Below are 14,304 nucleotides of genomic sequence, written 5' to 3' on the forward strand. Positions count from 1 at the left end.
AGCAGAAGGTTCTTCTCCTTCCCAAGCTGAGATGTGCAGTGTAACCAAACACCTTGTTTTTGCCTTCTCCAGCAATAACTTCCTAGTCTCCCTCCACCACAACGTGAGGCCTCCACACAGCCCATTTATCTTGTGCAAACTACTGTGTCCTCCCTGAGCAGCCACTGCCAGGTCCCCACGGCAGGTCTCACCCCCTTGTTACAGGTAGGGAAACTGAGGCACTTAGCAGGGAAATGCTGCAGTGGGAGGCCTGGCAGGCACTCAGCAGCACCATTCTGACCTAAATTCATTCCCAAACCTCTGGGACCTTTGGTGCCCTTCAAGGGTGTGTGTCCATGAATCTGCTTGGAGGGATCCATGGCCCCAGAGCCCTTGCAGGTGGGAAATATTTTTCCCATGCCCCTTTTTAAAGGCAACTGTGGCTTCAGGGGAAGGCTGCCAAAATCAGTACTCAGGCTTCGGTTACTGGGCCCTGGGCTCGCAGGGACGCTGCCTTGTTTGTGTGAAACCACGTCCCGAGAAAGCAGAGGGGACCCCACGGCCTGTGAGGCCCGAGGTCGGTACCATCTGCGTGGCTTGCTGTGTGGCAGCTTCTTGGGCCCGTTGTGCACGGACCCGCTCCTTCCTCACCACCCTGAACCCGGACCCGAGGGCTGTCCCCCCCCCCAGTTCTCCGACCCACAAGGCCGCCCGTCAAACCCCCATCCGCGCTCCTGCAAAGGGCCGCGGCCCCTTTAAATCCTGCGCTGCCCCGGCCCCACCCGTCAGTCTTTTCCCCCTTCTATTTTTTTATGAATGAAAAACGCTCGGGGAGGAGCCAGGCAAATCGCGGCGCGCCCATTGGTCGCCTCCGCCCCCGCCCACTCAGCCGGTCTCAATGGTGCTCGGCGGAGCGGCGCGCGGGCGGGCGCGGAGCGACGCTGCAGCCAATCAGATGGCGCAGGCGGCAGAGCGGCGGCACGCCATTGGCCAGCGCGGAGGGTAAACAAGCGGCGCGGGGCGGGGCGCGGCGGAGGCCGCTGGCTCAGGGGCTGCGGGCCGGCGCAGAGCGGCAGCGCGGTGGCCAGGCTCGGAGAGGCGCCGCGTCATCCCTGGCCCCGCTCCCGGCTCGCCCCGCTGCCGCTGAGGCTGCGGCGCCCCGGCCGGGTACGTGGGGGCCTGGCGGCAGGGCGCAGCGCGGCCGGGGCCCGGGCTTGGGGCGGGGGCGGTGTTTATGAATGGCGCGGGCCGCGTGGTGTGAATGGCGGGGGGCGCGCGCCAGCGGGCGCTCGAGCGCGCGCTCGGGGGAGAAGCGCGCGGGGGGGGGGCGGAGTTTATGAATGGGGCGCGCGGGGTGGCGTGGGAACGAGCCTGGCTGCGGCGCGGCCCCGCAGCGGCGAGAGCGGTGAGGGGCGGGGGAAGGGAAGGGAAGGGAAGGGAAGGGAAGGGAAGGGAAGGGAAGGGAAGGGGGGCGAGGCGAAAAGAAGCGCGACCCGCCCCGCTGCCTCCTCCCGCTCCCACGGCGCGTGATGTCACGGCCGTTTCTATAGAAATTAGGTGACATCACGAGCTGGGGGGCTGCGACCCGCCACGGCAGGAGCGGGCCGGCTCCCCGGGGAGGCGTGGCGGCACCGAGCCAGCCCTGGGGGTGGCAGGGGCCAGGGTGTGATCCCTCCCCCTCCTTGTCCCCTCCACCCCCCAGCCGCGCACCTGCCGGAGCCCGGGCGGGACCCCCCTTCCCGGGCCGGCGTCGATGCTGAGCGGGCCGGGGGCACTGCCCGCTTCGCCTGCACCATGGACGGCTTCTACGACCAGCAGGTTCCCTTCATGGGCCCCGGGGTAAGTTTGCTCACCCTGATTCCCCGTTGACACCTTCCTCCCCGACCTTGGGGTCACCCACTCCTCATCCTTGGGAATGCCCCCCTTGTCCTTGGGGGCACCCCCAGCCTTGGGGGCTGCCACCCTCACGGGCAGCTGTCACCCTGTTCCTTGCAGAAGTCCTGCACAGAGGAGGGCCGAGGCCGGCCGGGGTCCGATAGGAAAAGGAAATTTTTGGAGACTGACCTGGCCCATGACTCGGAAGGTAGGCAGGGCTGGCCCCTGGGACCACTTGCCTCGTGTTGTTTTAGAAATAATCCTGCAAATAATGGCAGTGTTATTTATTCTTCTGTGGAGCACATAAGTCTTTCACTCTGTTCCAGAGCTCTTCCAGGATCTCAGCCAGCTCCAAGAGGCCTGGCTAGCTGAAGGCAAGTCTTCACCTCCCCCTTTTGCCATGTAAAATCTCTCTGCGAGCATCTTTTTGAGAACTGAAAATGCCATAAACCCACTTTTTTGTTTGTTTTTTTTTTTTAGCTCAGGTCCCCGATGACGAACAGTTTGTCCCAGATTTCCAGTCTGACAACTGTAAGTGATTGTTCCGGGTTTTTGTTCTCTGGGGGTAGACGTTTGGGTGCCTGTGCAAACATTTGCACTGGGTTTGGAGTTGCTTCCTTGGGAAAGCAGTTGTTCCTGGGGCTGAAAGGTGAAATCATGGGCTTTTGGGAGAAAGCACGTGTGGTTTGGGTTCGTAGAGATGCAACGTGCAACGTCCTGTCTTTTGTTAATGGGGAAAACTATGGCCAGATGTATGGAAATAGCTCTAAACTGCTCTCTGGGTTCCTCTGAGGCGTGATGCTTGTTCCTAGTGAGGTGGATTCGCTTCTAAAAACTCCTTTTCCTTTTCAAGTGGAAGAGATAACCCGTGCTGGGCTGCTTGTTAAGCCACAATCTCTGCAGTTTCTAGAGCTTTTTAGAGTCCTGGCCCCAGCGCTGTTGGCAAGAGCGAGCCTGAGCGGTGAAACTTGAGCCGCTTTAAGCAGCATTAATCACTGGCAAGCGAGCGTCTTTAAAAGGAGGCCAGTGAAAATGCAGTCCCTGGTGAATTGCATAAGAGCCAGAGTTGGTTCTGAGCCGTGCTGTGTTGCCAGAGCGGGTTAGTGGCGAGGGCAGGGGCCAGGGAATGGCGTGTGGGGCTCGCACAGCTCCGGGAGCTGCTCTGGGGTCGGCTGGGGGAGAACGGGGGCGGAATCAGGATGTTTTGAGTTGTTACCTGGCAAACACAAGTAGTGGCTTGGTGTCAGTGGCTGGGTTTTGCTGCTGAGCCAGACAGCTACGGAACTCGAAGGAAATCAAATTTAGCCTGCAGTCGAACAGATTTTTCATTCCAGCTTTGTCACAGCATGCAGCGGGGTATCTCCTCCGACAGCAAATGCATGTTAATTATTGCTCTTCGGTTACTTCGGAGCGGGAAGCTTGCCATTTAGCCGGTCCAGACAGCCCAAGCTTCAGATGTGTTTTTTTTTCCCCTGTCTCCCCTGAGATAAAAGGCGAGCCCGGAGTCAGAAACACAACGGTCTGTTGACATCCCCAGCACAGCCCAGCAGCTCTTGCTCGGAGCAGTAGAAACTGCAGTGTGCGTGGGAGGGTGGCTCTTGAAGCTGAAGCTGTTTCCAGTGCCTTTTGGCAGTCTCTTTTTCCTTGTAACCTGAAGAGCTCAGAGAGGAAAGACAAACTTTTCAGGGTGATGCAGGAAAAAGAGAAGAAGAGAAAGGCGTTTATTTAGTCAGGACTCTTAAAATGTTCTGATCTGCTCAGCCTGTGGACCTGGTGTTAAAATGATTTTATCACTTGAAAGATCTGCCTGTGTGACTCCCTGCAGCAATAACCTTCTTTAACTTGCCTGGGGAGAGAAAGCAGAGGTTTCTCTTGCTGCTGCAGTGCTGGCTGTGCAGGAACTCAGACTGAGGGGAATGGGAAGCCGAGCTCTTGCATCCCTGCACTAGAGAGAGTTTACAGAGCAGAGAAACTCCAGTTTTGAGCTGTGTGCCATGTAGAAAGGGGGAGAAGGACGGCTCTGGTGCAGCTGAGGTCTGCACCCAGCTTTCACTAGCGGAGACATGCTGCCTTCCTGGGCTGGCAGTCAGCATCCGTTGGCTTCTGAGGAAAGGTAGATCCCTCCTTAGTCCCTCGGATGTTTTAGGACTCTGTTTCTGCAGTTGTGTGGCTCCACGCCTTTTCCCTGAGGAAACTCCTGCTCTCTTATCCTGAGCAAACCTCGATCTTGTGCCCCATCTTGCATTCCCAGGGCCAAGCTTCCTTGGCACAGCAGCAAAAAGGGACAAACCAGGCTCAGTTTGGACCCTGCTGCAATGGGGAGTGTTGCTACATGTGCCACGTGGAGTCTTGGAGATGCTCAGAATCCTTCTTGCCTTGCTAAAACCCCCTCATAGCTGCCTGCAGCTCTGCTACTGCCCACTCTCTGTTCCCAATTCCTTAGCCAAGGTCCCTGGCAGACAGGGTCTTAAAGTTGGGGCTTGGTAGCAAAGTAATCTGGGGGGCAGCAGGTCACTGTGCTGGGGAGGAAATCCCACTGTAAGGAAAGCAAGGCCACTCCAGATGAGAGATGTATTGTTCTTAGTGCCCTGGACCGAGTGGCACGAGGCCAGATTCAGTGCTTGTAAGTTGCCCAGGGAAGTGGTGGGTCCTTCCATGGGAGCCAGGAGGCTGTGGTGACTCCACAGAGCTCACCATGCTGGGGCCCTGGCTGGGCATGGGTGTGAGTTCACCAGCAATGTGGTCCTGTGGCCAAGGGTGCACATACAGTGTTATGTCTCCACTGATTGTTTAAGTACCTGAGAAGTGATGGGATCATGCTGAGAAGATCAAGCACCACAAGAAGTGATTTTTTTTTTTCCCCCCAGAGTACCTGTGGTCTCCCCACGCAGGCAGCACGTGGCAACAGCCACAGGCAGGGCACGGAGTTTCTTACACACCAAAATGAAAGAGGGAGGTTTGTTTGTGAGGAAGAGTTGTTTAAACAAAGGAAAGCAGGATCCTGGCTTCTATTTCTGGCTCCTCTCCTGGTGTGACCTTGGGTGCGTCCTATAGTGCCAGGGGATGGAGGGGCAGGCACAGAGCTCAGCTCCCAGGTGACAGCTTGGGTGGGTGCCAGTGTCCCTGGGCTGGAAGTGGTGGCTTGGTTGCGTTCCCTTGGCTCATTCAGAGGAAGCCAGTGCTCTCTGAGCTTAGTCTCATGGAGGTCCAGTCGTGTTGATGGGTGGGAATAAGCTGCCCTGTCCTCCATCAAGGGATTCACTGGGAATTCAAGGCCTCGAGTGGCTTTGTGATGTCACCCATTTCCATGGGAGATGTCTGATGGTTGGCACTGGGGGCATTTCCAGTTCCACTGCTTGTATGGCACTGGGAGGGTTTGCCTGAGCCTCCCCTGCCTCCCCTCCTGGCTGGGCACAGCAGTGGCACATGTGGCTGGTGCCTTGCCCAGCCTCCCCAGGGTCCTTCCACCTCGAGAGGCTAAAGCAGCCCAGAGGGGCTGTCAGGCACCCTGGGGTGTCCTTGCTGCTGCCGTGGCTCAGCCTTGGTGTGGATCTGCTGACACATCTGCTCCAGCCCTCTCTATAGCTGAGCTGCTCCCTCTGAGTATTTTTATATATTTTTTTAGCTTTTAATTATAGTGCCCAGGGCAGGACCGGAAAGGGTAAAAGTGCTTTTGCACCCGGTGTTCCTTTGAGGTGCAGGGTGCTGGGGCAGGGCAGCTCCTCCCACCTGGCTGCTCTCTGCCCAACCAAACCCAGCCCCTTCCCCCCCAAAAACTGCACCCCAATGCCCCCCCAGACTCCTCCAGCCTCGCTGGCCATGAGCTTGGCGTAGGAGCACGCCGTGCTGAGCAGCGCCGGCCAGCCCCGCTGTGTTTGTGTAAGGAATCCAAACGTTGCACAGAGTCCCGGCTTGGACAGCTGGTCTCTGTTAGGATCTTAAGGCTCATTTCCCTTTTTTTTTGAATGGCAGTGCTAAGCTCTGGGGAAATTTTTCCTTTCTTTTTTTTTCCCTCCCTCAGCCACATGAATGGAGCGCTACGAAGTGTTTGTGAATGGAGGGTGGTGCCTGCTCAGGGACTGGAGGCTTTTTTTTTTTCAATGAATAACCAGACCCCATTGTACGACTGGCGGAAAAACAACTCGCTTCAACAACACGGAGCCTGTTTGGGAGAACCATGCCCGCGATAGGCAGCTGGAGCCCTTCCAAAGCCAGTTCCCTTTGCTTTCCCATGGCTCACGGGGTGCCTGTGCTTTGCTGCCACCGTGCTGGCCCCCTTTTAAGGCTGGAAGTGCTGAGAGTGGCAAAACCTCGCTGGGGAGTGGGGAAGGAGGAGTGGGATAAATCCGGCTTGGGTGGAAGGCGTGTGGGGGGCTGTGCTGGCTCAGCGCTGGGCTTTGTGTTTCAAATCCTTCTTCTCGGGGAGGGGGGGGGAGGTTTATGCCCTTGGTACCAGCTGTATTGAGGCCTTTCGAGGGGGGGGATGGGTAGAAAGGGGAGTCAGCAGCTCTTTAAAGGTTTTGACAAATTAGGGGAGCAGCTAATTACCTGGCAAGCTGTGAACAGTTGTCCTGGAGCTATTTGCTCCTCTCCAGTGTAGCTGTGCTGTGTTTAGGCTTCACATGAAGCTAATACTCCACTTCCGATTAGTCTTGGCTCTCCTCTGAGGCACTATTTAGGTACAGGTCTCTGAGGCGCTTTCCCTTTCCTAGGGCGCCTGCTTTTAGGAATTAATTAGCTTAAGCGTATATTACTCAGTTTATAATTATATATATAGCAAGAGAGCTTGGGAGAGGGTGGAGAGAATTTGGGTTTAATGGGATGTTTGTCACCTGAGCTCATACAATTGTGGGACCCTAGGCCTAGATCCTGTTGGACCACCCTGGCTACAGCAAGGTGGATCCTGCTTAAAAACTCTGGAAGGGGGTATACCCCTGTGAGGGCGAGTGGGTTGCTGTTTATGGGGCCTTGGAGCTCCAGTTTGTCAAGCCCCCTCACCCTTTGCTCCATGTCTCAGGGAGGCAGTCACTGCCTGTGCTACCTGGGCTCTGCTCCACTTGCTGAGGGGCTGGTGGACAGCAGTGTCTCATCTAAGGCTGTTGTAAAGCTTCCTCACAGCCCTTGTAGCAATTCCCCGTCTGAGAACAATGTCCTGGGCTGCTGTGGCTGTCCCAGCTCTGCCCTCCCTTGCCACCCTGGCTCTCTTCTCTGCCAGTGCTGGGGTCTGGCAGGGCACCGTATCACCCTGGTTCAGTTGGTGAGTGCTCCCAGGGCATTAAGTCAGCACCTTATTCCCAAGCAAAGAGCTGATGCTTGCAGGGGTGATGCTCCCATCGCCCTCTCCCCTGTGGGTGAGCCTGTGTCCCCCTCGGTGTCCTTGCAGTGGTCCTGCACGCCCCACCTCCGGCAAAGATCAAGCGGGAGCTGCCCAGCCCGTCCTCGGATCTGTCATCCTGCAGCCATGAGCAGGCTCTCTGTGCTGGCTATGGGGACAAGTGCCTCTACAACTGCTGGTAGGTAGCACGGGCACACTGCTGCCTGCAGAGCCCTCAGGGACTCTGTGCCACGCGGTGCTGTCCCTCAGTGTCACCATCAGCCCCCGGCCCCTCTCCCTTGGCAGTGCCTACGACAGGAAACCCCCCGCCGGGTTCAAGCCATTAACGCCGCCCGCCACCCCGGTGTCCCCCGCGCACCCCGGGCCGGCCCTGCCGCCCCCGCCGGCCCCCGCCGCGCCGGTGGCCGCCCATGGGGCTGCCCCGGCCCCCCACGCACTGCAGGAGCAGCGGCAGCAGCCGCCCTTCGCCGTGCCGCGGCCGCCGCACCCGCCCGTCCACATGCCAAAGATGATGTCTGAGAACCAATTCCCCGCAGAGCACAGGTAAGCCCTCACCCCAGTGACCTCAGGAGTCCTCCGGGGCTTTGTGGGGGCTCTTGGGGTGGGTCGGTGGTCCCAAAGTGTGGGGGAGAAAGAGAAGTGCTTGTGCTTTTGTCCCCGCGCTGTGGTTGCAGTTGGTGGGCCAAGTGTTGTCACCTGTGGTCCCGTGTGGCAAAACTTGCCGCTTCCTACCAGGATCTTCTGGCTCTTTCTCTTACTAACAGGGAACAGCTCCTTCCAGTCCCTGAACATCGGGCAGAGCCTTTGCTTCCCTTTTGGGAAAGGCAAGGGAGGCAGAGGCTGACTCCTGCATCCACCCCAGTTCCTACAGGTGTTGGTCCTGAGTCAGGGCTCTGCTCTCCTCATTCCCACCCACTGCAGCTCTGCCTCCCAAGCCAAGCCCCACTGGGCTGTGGAGCTGTGACCGTCTCTGTCCTGCTGTGCACCCCGGGCTGGGGGTGCTCCAGAGCTCCCCATGCACTGCATGGCATCACCATGATTTTGTGGGCTGCGGTGTGAAACCCCTGTTCCTCTCTGGGCGGTGGCTTCATTCCCAATCACTCCCATGTCCCTGGAGGCTCTGACAGTCCCTTCCCTTACCCTGGGTTGGCTCCTATGAGTACTCTCAGTAGGTGCTCTGCTGGAAGCACCTACTGGATGGCCTTTGCTGTGACAGCCACCATGTCACCCCTGTGGGCATGGGACAAGATGTGGCAGCCTGGCAAAGGCCATGCAGTGGGGCCAAGGGAAGCCCTTGGAATGTGCCCACAGCAGGCAAGCATCCCTCCCCAGCAAAGCGGGGCTCCGTGTGACCTTCAGGCTGTGCAGGGGGCTGGCTGCGACCCCTTGGGAAGCACTGTGCCAGCACGGGGCTTGGGTTTCATTCAGGAAGGGCAGAGGGACATGGCTCGGAAATGGAGTAATCCCAGTCCGGCAGCTGGGAGAGCTCGGGTTACAAAGCCAAATGGTGCAAGGCCGGCTGAGAGGAGCCGCACGGAGATCCAAGATCACCTTTCAAGGTGCCGGAGGACGAGGGGATGTGGCAGCACCCCCTCGAGATGGTCCCTCATCCATCGCCACCAGCAGAAACCGTGCTGTCAGAGCAGTGGTGGCAGCACCATGGAGCCCAAAATAGTGCTCCCTGCTGTCGAGTTCAAGGTTTAATCCCAGCTGCGCGGGCGGATTAGCGGCCGGCTGGAGCTGCGGAGTGGATTTGGCTTTGCGTAAGCGCCCACCCATGCACAGCATCCCTGGCCCCTGCCCCCCACGCTGGGGACAGATTTTACTGGTTTACAGAGATATCAGTGTTGGGGGTGGGTTTTTGTTCCTTTTCTCATTCCTTTCCAGATACCTGAAGGCCAGAGTGCTTTACTGTGGTGGCCCATGTGTTATCCTGCTGTTCCATCTTGGGGTTCTGAGCATCCCGCTGGGTCCCCATGGGATGAGCCCCTGTGGTGGCTGTGCTTCTGAGGAACCATCCCAGCCTGCTGTGGGGGCAGCCCAGGCTGAAGGCACAGCTGCCAGGCAGTTCTGGTTTGGGGTGGGAGCTGACCCCCACTCCTCAGTAATGCCACGTCCTTCTCCCCCAGGTTCCAGAGGCAGCTGTCGGAGCCCTGCCACCCCTTCCCGCCGCAGGCCGGGGTCCCGGGGGACAGCCGCCCCATCTACCACCGGCAGCTGTCGGAGCCCCTGGGCCCTGCTGCACCCTGCCCCCCTCAGGGATTCAAGCAGGAGTACCATGACCCTCTCTACGAGCACGGCGGCCCTGGCCTGCCCGGTCCCCCCGGCCACAGCTTCCAGCCCCCCATGGGCATCAAGCAGGAGCCCCGGGACTACTGCATTGACTCAGGTGGGTGTGAGTCAGGGGCAGCCAGGGTGGGGTTACACCAGTGACACTCCAGGGAGCAGAGCATCTCTGCCTTCAGCACAGCAGGGGCAGGGTTGAGGCTCAGGCAGTGGATGCTGTGTCACCCTGGAGCTCCTGTGGTGCTGGGGTACTGCTTTGCCTTTTTCTTTCCTCTCTGTCCTCCTTTTCCAAAGCCAGGGGATACAGCAGGAGTTCACCTGATGCCAGTGGTGTGGTCAGGGCCGTGGCCACAGGCTGGGGTGTCCCACAGCGCCTGGTGGGTCCCCACTTGGCTCTGGCCTGGGGCCAGCTGTGATTGCTGGCTGCTGGACCCTACCAGCATCACGGAAAAATCCTCTAATCGCCTTAGGACCTAAAAATACCCCAACCTCAGGATGGAGGGTGGCACAGCCAAGCAGATGGTAGGGGAGGTGCAGCAGTGACTCCCTTCGTGTAGGGCCTGTGAAAACTTGAGCTGCTCCAGTCTAAATTCCAGTGCCACCCCAAATCATACTGGGTTTCTTTTCCCCAGTGTTGAGGGTGGATGTAGTGGACATGGAAGCATGGGGAGGGGGGAAGGCTCCCAGACTTCACTGCAGGACATGCTGGGGGTAAAGAATATGCTACCAAATCCATGGTGGCACCCACAGGGTTTACAGCCTTAATGTCATTTCATTTCCCCCTCAGAAGTGCCTAACTGCCAGTCCTCGTACCTACGGGGGAATGTCTTCCCCAACAGCCATGACGGTGAGTGACTCCCCCACTCTCCTCCTGTTGTGACCCCATCCCACCCCTCCCTTGTGGCAGGCAGCACTCCCTGGGCACCCAGAAAACACCCACGAGAGCATAATGGGGCCCATGAGAGCTGCATGTGCTGGCACCAGCCCCAAAAGCAGCCAGCAGCCCCTGTGAGCGTGCTGTGAGGGCACAGCAGTGCCATGGAATCTGGGATAATGCAGAGCTGCTAATAAGGTTTGGGAGCAGTGAGGGGGGGCAGAGCTGCACAGCACTCAGCCACTGAAGTAACTGGGAACAGGTCTGCTCCCAGAGCTGTGGATGGGGTCCTGTGCTGGATTCAGCCAAGCCAGGGTTTTTTGGGGTAGTGGAGGGGCCCTATGCTCACAAAAGGTCTTTTCCCCACAGGATTTTCATATGAAAAGGACACACGATTGTATTTTGATGACACATGCGTGGTACCCGAGAGGCTGGAGGGTAAGAATCTGGCCCCAGAGGAGGCCTACAGGGGAACCAGGGCTCATGGAGGAAGATGTGGGGGTGCTGGGATCTGCAGTGCCTGGCTTATGAAGCCAAGCAGTGTTGGCACGGTGCTCTTGAGAGCTGCTGAGCATCATCCCAAGTGGCAACTTGGCATCGCTGCCATGCTCCATCTCTGTCACAGACACCTACCTGCCTGCAGCACCATCCCCAGCACTACTCCCACCCCATGGCCTGATCCTTGCTGAGACATAGGGATGACCCATGTTTTTGTACACATCTCCTGCTGGTGACACAGCCTGGGAGAGGGGCAGAGCCAGGCTGTTTAACCAGGTGTCTTTGTGCCAGCAGGTAAAGTGAAGCAGGAGCCCACCCTGTACCGTGAGGGCCCTCCCTACCAGCGGCGCGGCTCCCTGCAGCTCTGGCAGTTCCTGGTCACCCTCTTGGATGACCCTGCCAACGCCCACTTCATCGCCTGGACCGGCCGGGGCATGGAGTTCAAGCTGATTGAGCCTGAGGAGGTATGAGAGGTCCTGCCCTGGTGCTGGGGAGTGCCTGTGGGGATGCAGGAGTGCCTCCTTCCTGCACAACAGAACCTTCCCACTCCCGCTTGAGGCGAGACACATATCTCTGCTCTCCAGTCAGCTGTTGAAGTTTGCCTTTAGTATCTCCCCCTGCCTCTTGGCGCGGCATGTGCTGGCTCCCGAAGCTGGCAGTGGTCATCAGCCAGTGGTGGTGTTGCCTCTGTGCTGTGCCTTGCTGAGTTCTGCTGCTCTGCTGAGTTCTTGCTGAGTTCTGCCACGGCTCCCTCCTTCCCAAGCTGCTCCCATCCTTTGCCCTGCATTTCCAGCAGCAGCTCCGTGCTGGAGCCACACAGCTCCACGGGAGGGTGACACAGAGGAAGGAGCTGTTTGGGGAGTAATTGAGAGCAGCTGTAGCCAGCACCGAGCTGCGCATTGTGGGTAATTACCCATAATATCTCTTGCACCACGTATGGAAATTGTGGTATTTTGAAGCAGCCTTTTTGGCAGGCTCTGCCTAATGAAATGACTTTTGATTTGGCCCCTGATCTGGTGGTGGCTGTGTGGTCACAGCTGGAGCATTTATCATGGCAGGCGGGGAACTGCTCCCAGACCACAGTGACACCTTCTCCCCAGCTGCCCCAGCCCCCTCAAACAAACCTCTAGCCTGCATTTCAGTTGTGATTTCCTCTGAGGATCCCTGCTGCAGCCCTGGCTGGAGCCCTGATGGCTGCCACCTCTCTCCCTGTAGGTAGCACGGCGCTGGGGCATCCAGAAGAACCGACCAGCCATGAACTACGACAAGCTCAGCCGCTCCCTGCGCTACTACTATGAGAAAGGCATCATGCAGAAGGTGAGGTCACAGCAGGGTGTGACGGTCCCCTGCTGTCCCAGGGTGCAGCAGGAGAGGGATTAGGTCCCATGTGAGGTGTGTGGTGCTCCCCCAGGGCAGGGGTAATGCTCAGGGCCCCTCTCACCCTGTCCCTCCTCCCTGCAGGTTGCCGGCGAGCGGTACGTCTATAAATTCGTCTGTGACCCCGATGCCCTCTTTTCCATGGCCTATCCCGACAACCAGCGCCCTTTCCTGAAGACAGAGCCAGACTGCCCGGTGCCAGAGGAGGAGACGGTGCCCCTGACACACTTTGAGGACAGCCCGGCGTTCCTCCTGGAGATGGATCCCTGCGGCAGCCTTCCCTACGCGGAGGGCTTCGCCTACTGACTCGGCCGGCTGGCAGAGCCATTGGCACTAGCGCATCCACCTGGGGCAAACACGGTTTTCTAAAGAATATTTTTGGCTGTCCATAAGAGGAGGAAAAAAAAAAAAACAACAAACCCCAACGACAAACAGCATGGGTGCACACACAGATTTGAGGAATTTAAAACGCCCCACTGTGTTGCCGCCGAATTCCCACCCTTCCTTTCCAAGGGCTAGTGCACAGGACTGCCCGTGGCTGGCACCTCCTGCCATGCATCAGTGTGATGTCTTGGGGCGCCGGGAGCCTAAAGTTGCAGTCTCTTCCCCAGGGCCTGGCCCCGGCAGTGCCCCGGGGCTGGGCTGCGTGGCTACCGAGCCAATTGTCACGACAATCTGCTTTGCATCGAGCACAATCCGCGTAGCTGCCTTGTGTGGTGGAAAGGGCTTTGATTTGCACAGAGAGGAGGGATGCGGGGGGGCCGCCCGGGCCAGTGCCCCGGGGCTGATGTGCGCAGCATCCTACCCCAACCCCGAGGAGCCTTCTGCCTTCTTCCTGAGCCCCCTCCCCATGTAACCTGTTGTTCCCATAGAACCTCCTGCATCCTCTCCGTGCCCTCGATCCTCCCCAGCTCTGGCTATGGGCCATGGGTTGCATTTTGGGGGAGGAGACCCTGACACTAACTTCCTCTTTGTTTGTTTTTGTTTTTGTTTTTTTTTTTTTTTGGGATGTTTTAGGAAAATACTAAAGGTTTCTAAACTGATTTTTGTAGAGTTTTTGTATTTTAAGGCAAAGCTATTTTTTGCAGCTCGGCTGCTGTCCCTGGGGACACCCCTGTGGCTTTCCTGGTGGCAGGGGGGAGCCCTCGATGCCCATGGCTTCCTGGGATGGCTGCCGAAGGATCTGGTCCACTCCATTTCACTGCTCCAGTCCTCTTTCCCAGGGGAGCCAGGGCTGAATCCCAATACTGGCTCAGCTACGCTCCCCCTGCTCGGCATGGCCTCGGAGCTGGGCCGTAAGGCTGAGGTGGGCAGGGATGGGGGACCCCACCCCCTTCCTCAATGCCCTACTTCCCTCCAGCTCCCCCCACCCCTTGCTGCACCTCTTAACACTCCTCCACCACTCATATATCCATACCTGCCTCCCCTGCACCAGGCTACATGTTTTGTTGTAAATGCTGTATAGGATTTTTTTCTCTTCTTTAGTTAGCTTTGGTTGGAATTTTTGTTTGGTTTTTCGGTTATTTTTAGTTGTGGGTTTTTTTTTTTTTTTTTTTTTTTTTTTTTTTGTCTGATTCTTCTTTTTTTTTGTTTTTTGGCAAGTATGAAGATTAACTCTACAATGACTTGGTTGTTCTCCCCATGGTGGCTGCACTGGCCTGTACCCATGGGGAGCACTTGGTTTTGGGAACCCCAGCTTGGGGACAGGTTTTTAACCATTTGCTCGGTGTGGCAGGTCTGCAGTGCAGGAGGAGTTAATCTGAGGACTGATTTGAAATATCTTTATTCAAGCAGGGCTATGTATCTCCTGCAAAGCTGCATTACATTCTGTACTGTGTACAATAAAGGATCTTGCTTCCTGTTCCTCCCTGACTGCCTGGGCTCCTGCTTTGCCTGCGCTGTGGGATGCTGCCTGGGCTTGGAGGAGCCCCTGGATGTGCTTGTGGGGTCTGTAGTGGTTGGGTTACAGCCCATCATTTGGGACCTGCAGCATGGTGTGGCTGGAGCTGAGACCAAATCACCAAGGCTACTCTCTCCCCAGCCCCCCTGCCCTCTCCTCAGTTCTGGATTTGTTGCTCCC

General features: G+C 57.7%; 1 protein-coding gene across 3 annotated transcripts; it reads left to right on the forward strand.

The window, feature by feature from the left end:
* Window positions 1–1,090: 1,090 nt before the first annotated feature.
* ETV5 (ETS variant transcription factor 5) lies at window positions 1,091–14,096 on the forward strand. 3 transcript variants are annotated; one of them, XM_053986168.1, is made up of 13 exons: window positions 1,091–1,146; window positions 1,682–1,818; window positions 1,975–2,062; window positions 2,181–2,228; window positions 2,335–2,385; window positions 7,238–7,367; window positions 7,475–7,732; window positions 9,319–9,578; window positions 10,263–10,322; window positions 10,719–10,787; window positions 11,139–11,311; window positions 12,063–12,164; window positions 12,309–14,096. In XM_053986168.1, exons 2-13 carry the CDS (start codon window positions 1,774–1,776, stop codon window positions 12,528–12,530), a joined length of 1,506 nt encoding a protein of 501 aa, XP_053842143.1. In that variant the 5' UTR covers window positions 1,091–1,146; window positions 1,682–1,773; the 3' UTR covers window positions 12,531–14,096. The 3 variants fall into 3 exon arrangements, with proteins under 3 accessions (XP_053842143.1, XP_053842144.1, XP_053842146.1); XM_053986169.1 differs by lacking the exon at window positions 1,091–1,146 and adding an exon at window positions 1,320–1,384; XM_053986171.1 differs by lacking the exon at window positions 1,091–1,146 and having other exon boundaries at window positions 1,564–1,818; window positions 11,142–11,311.
* The last annotated feature ends 208 nt before the right edge of the window (window positions 14,097–14,304 follow it).

Source organism: Vidua macroura, chromosome 10, assembly GCF_024509145.1.
Source record: "Vidua macroura isolate BioBank_ID:100142 chromosome 10, ASM2450914v1, whole genome shotgun sequence".
In the NCBI taxonomy this organism is placed as follows: Eukaryota; Metazoa; Chordata; class Aves; order Passeriformes; family Viduidae; genus Vidua; species Vidua macroura.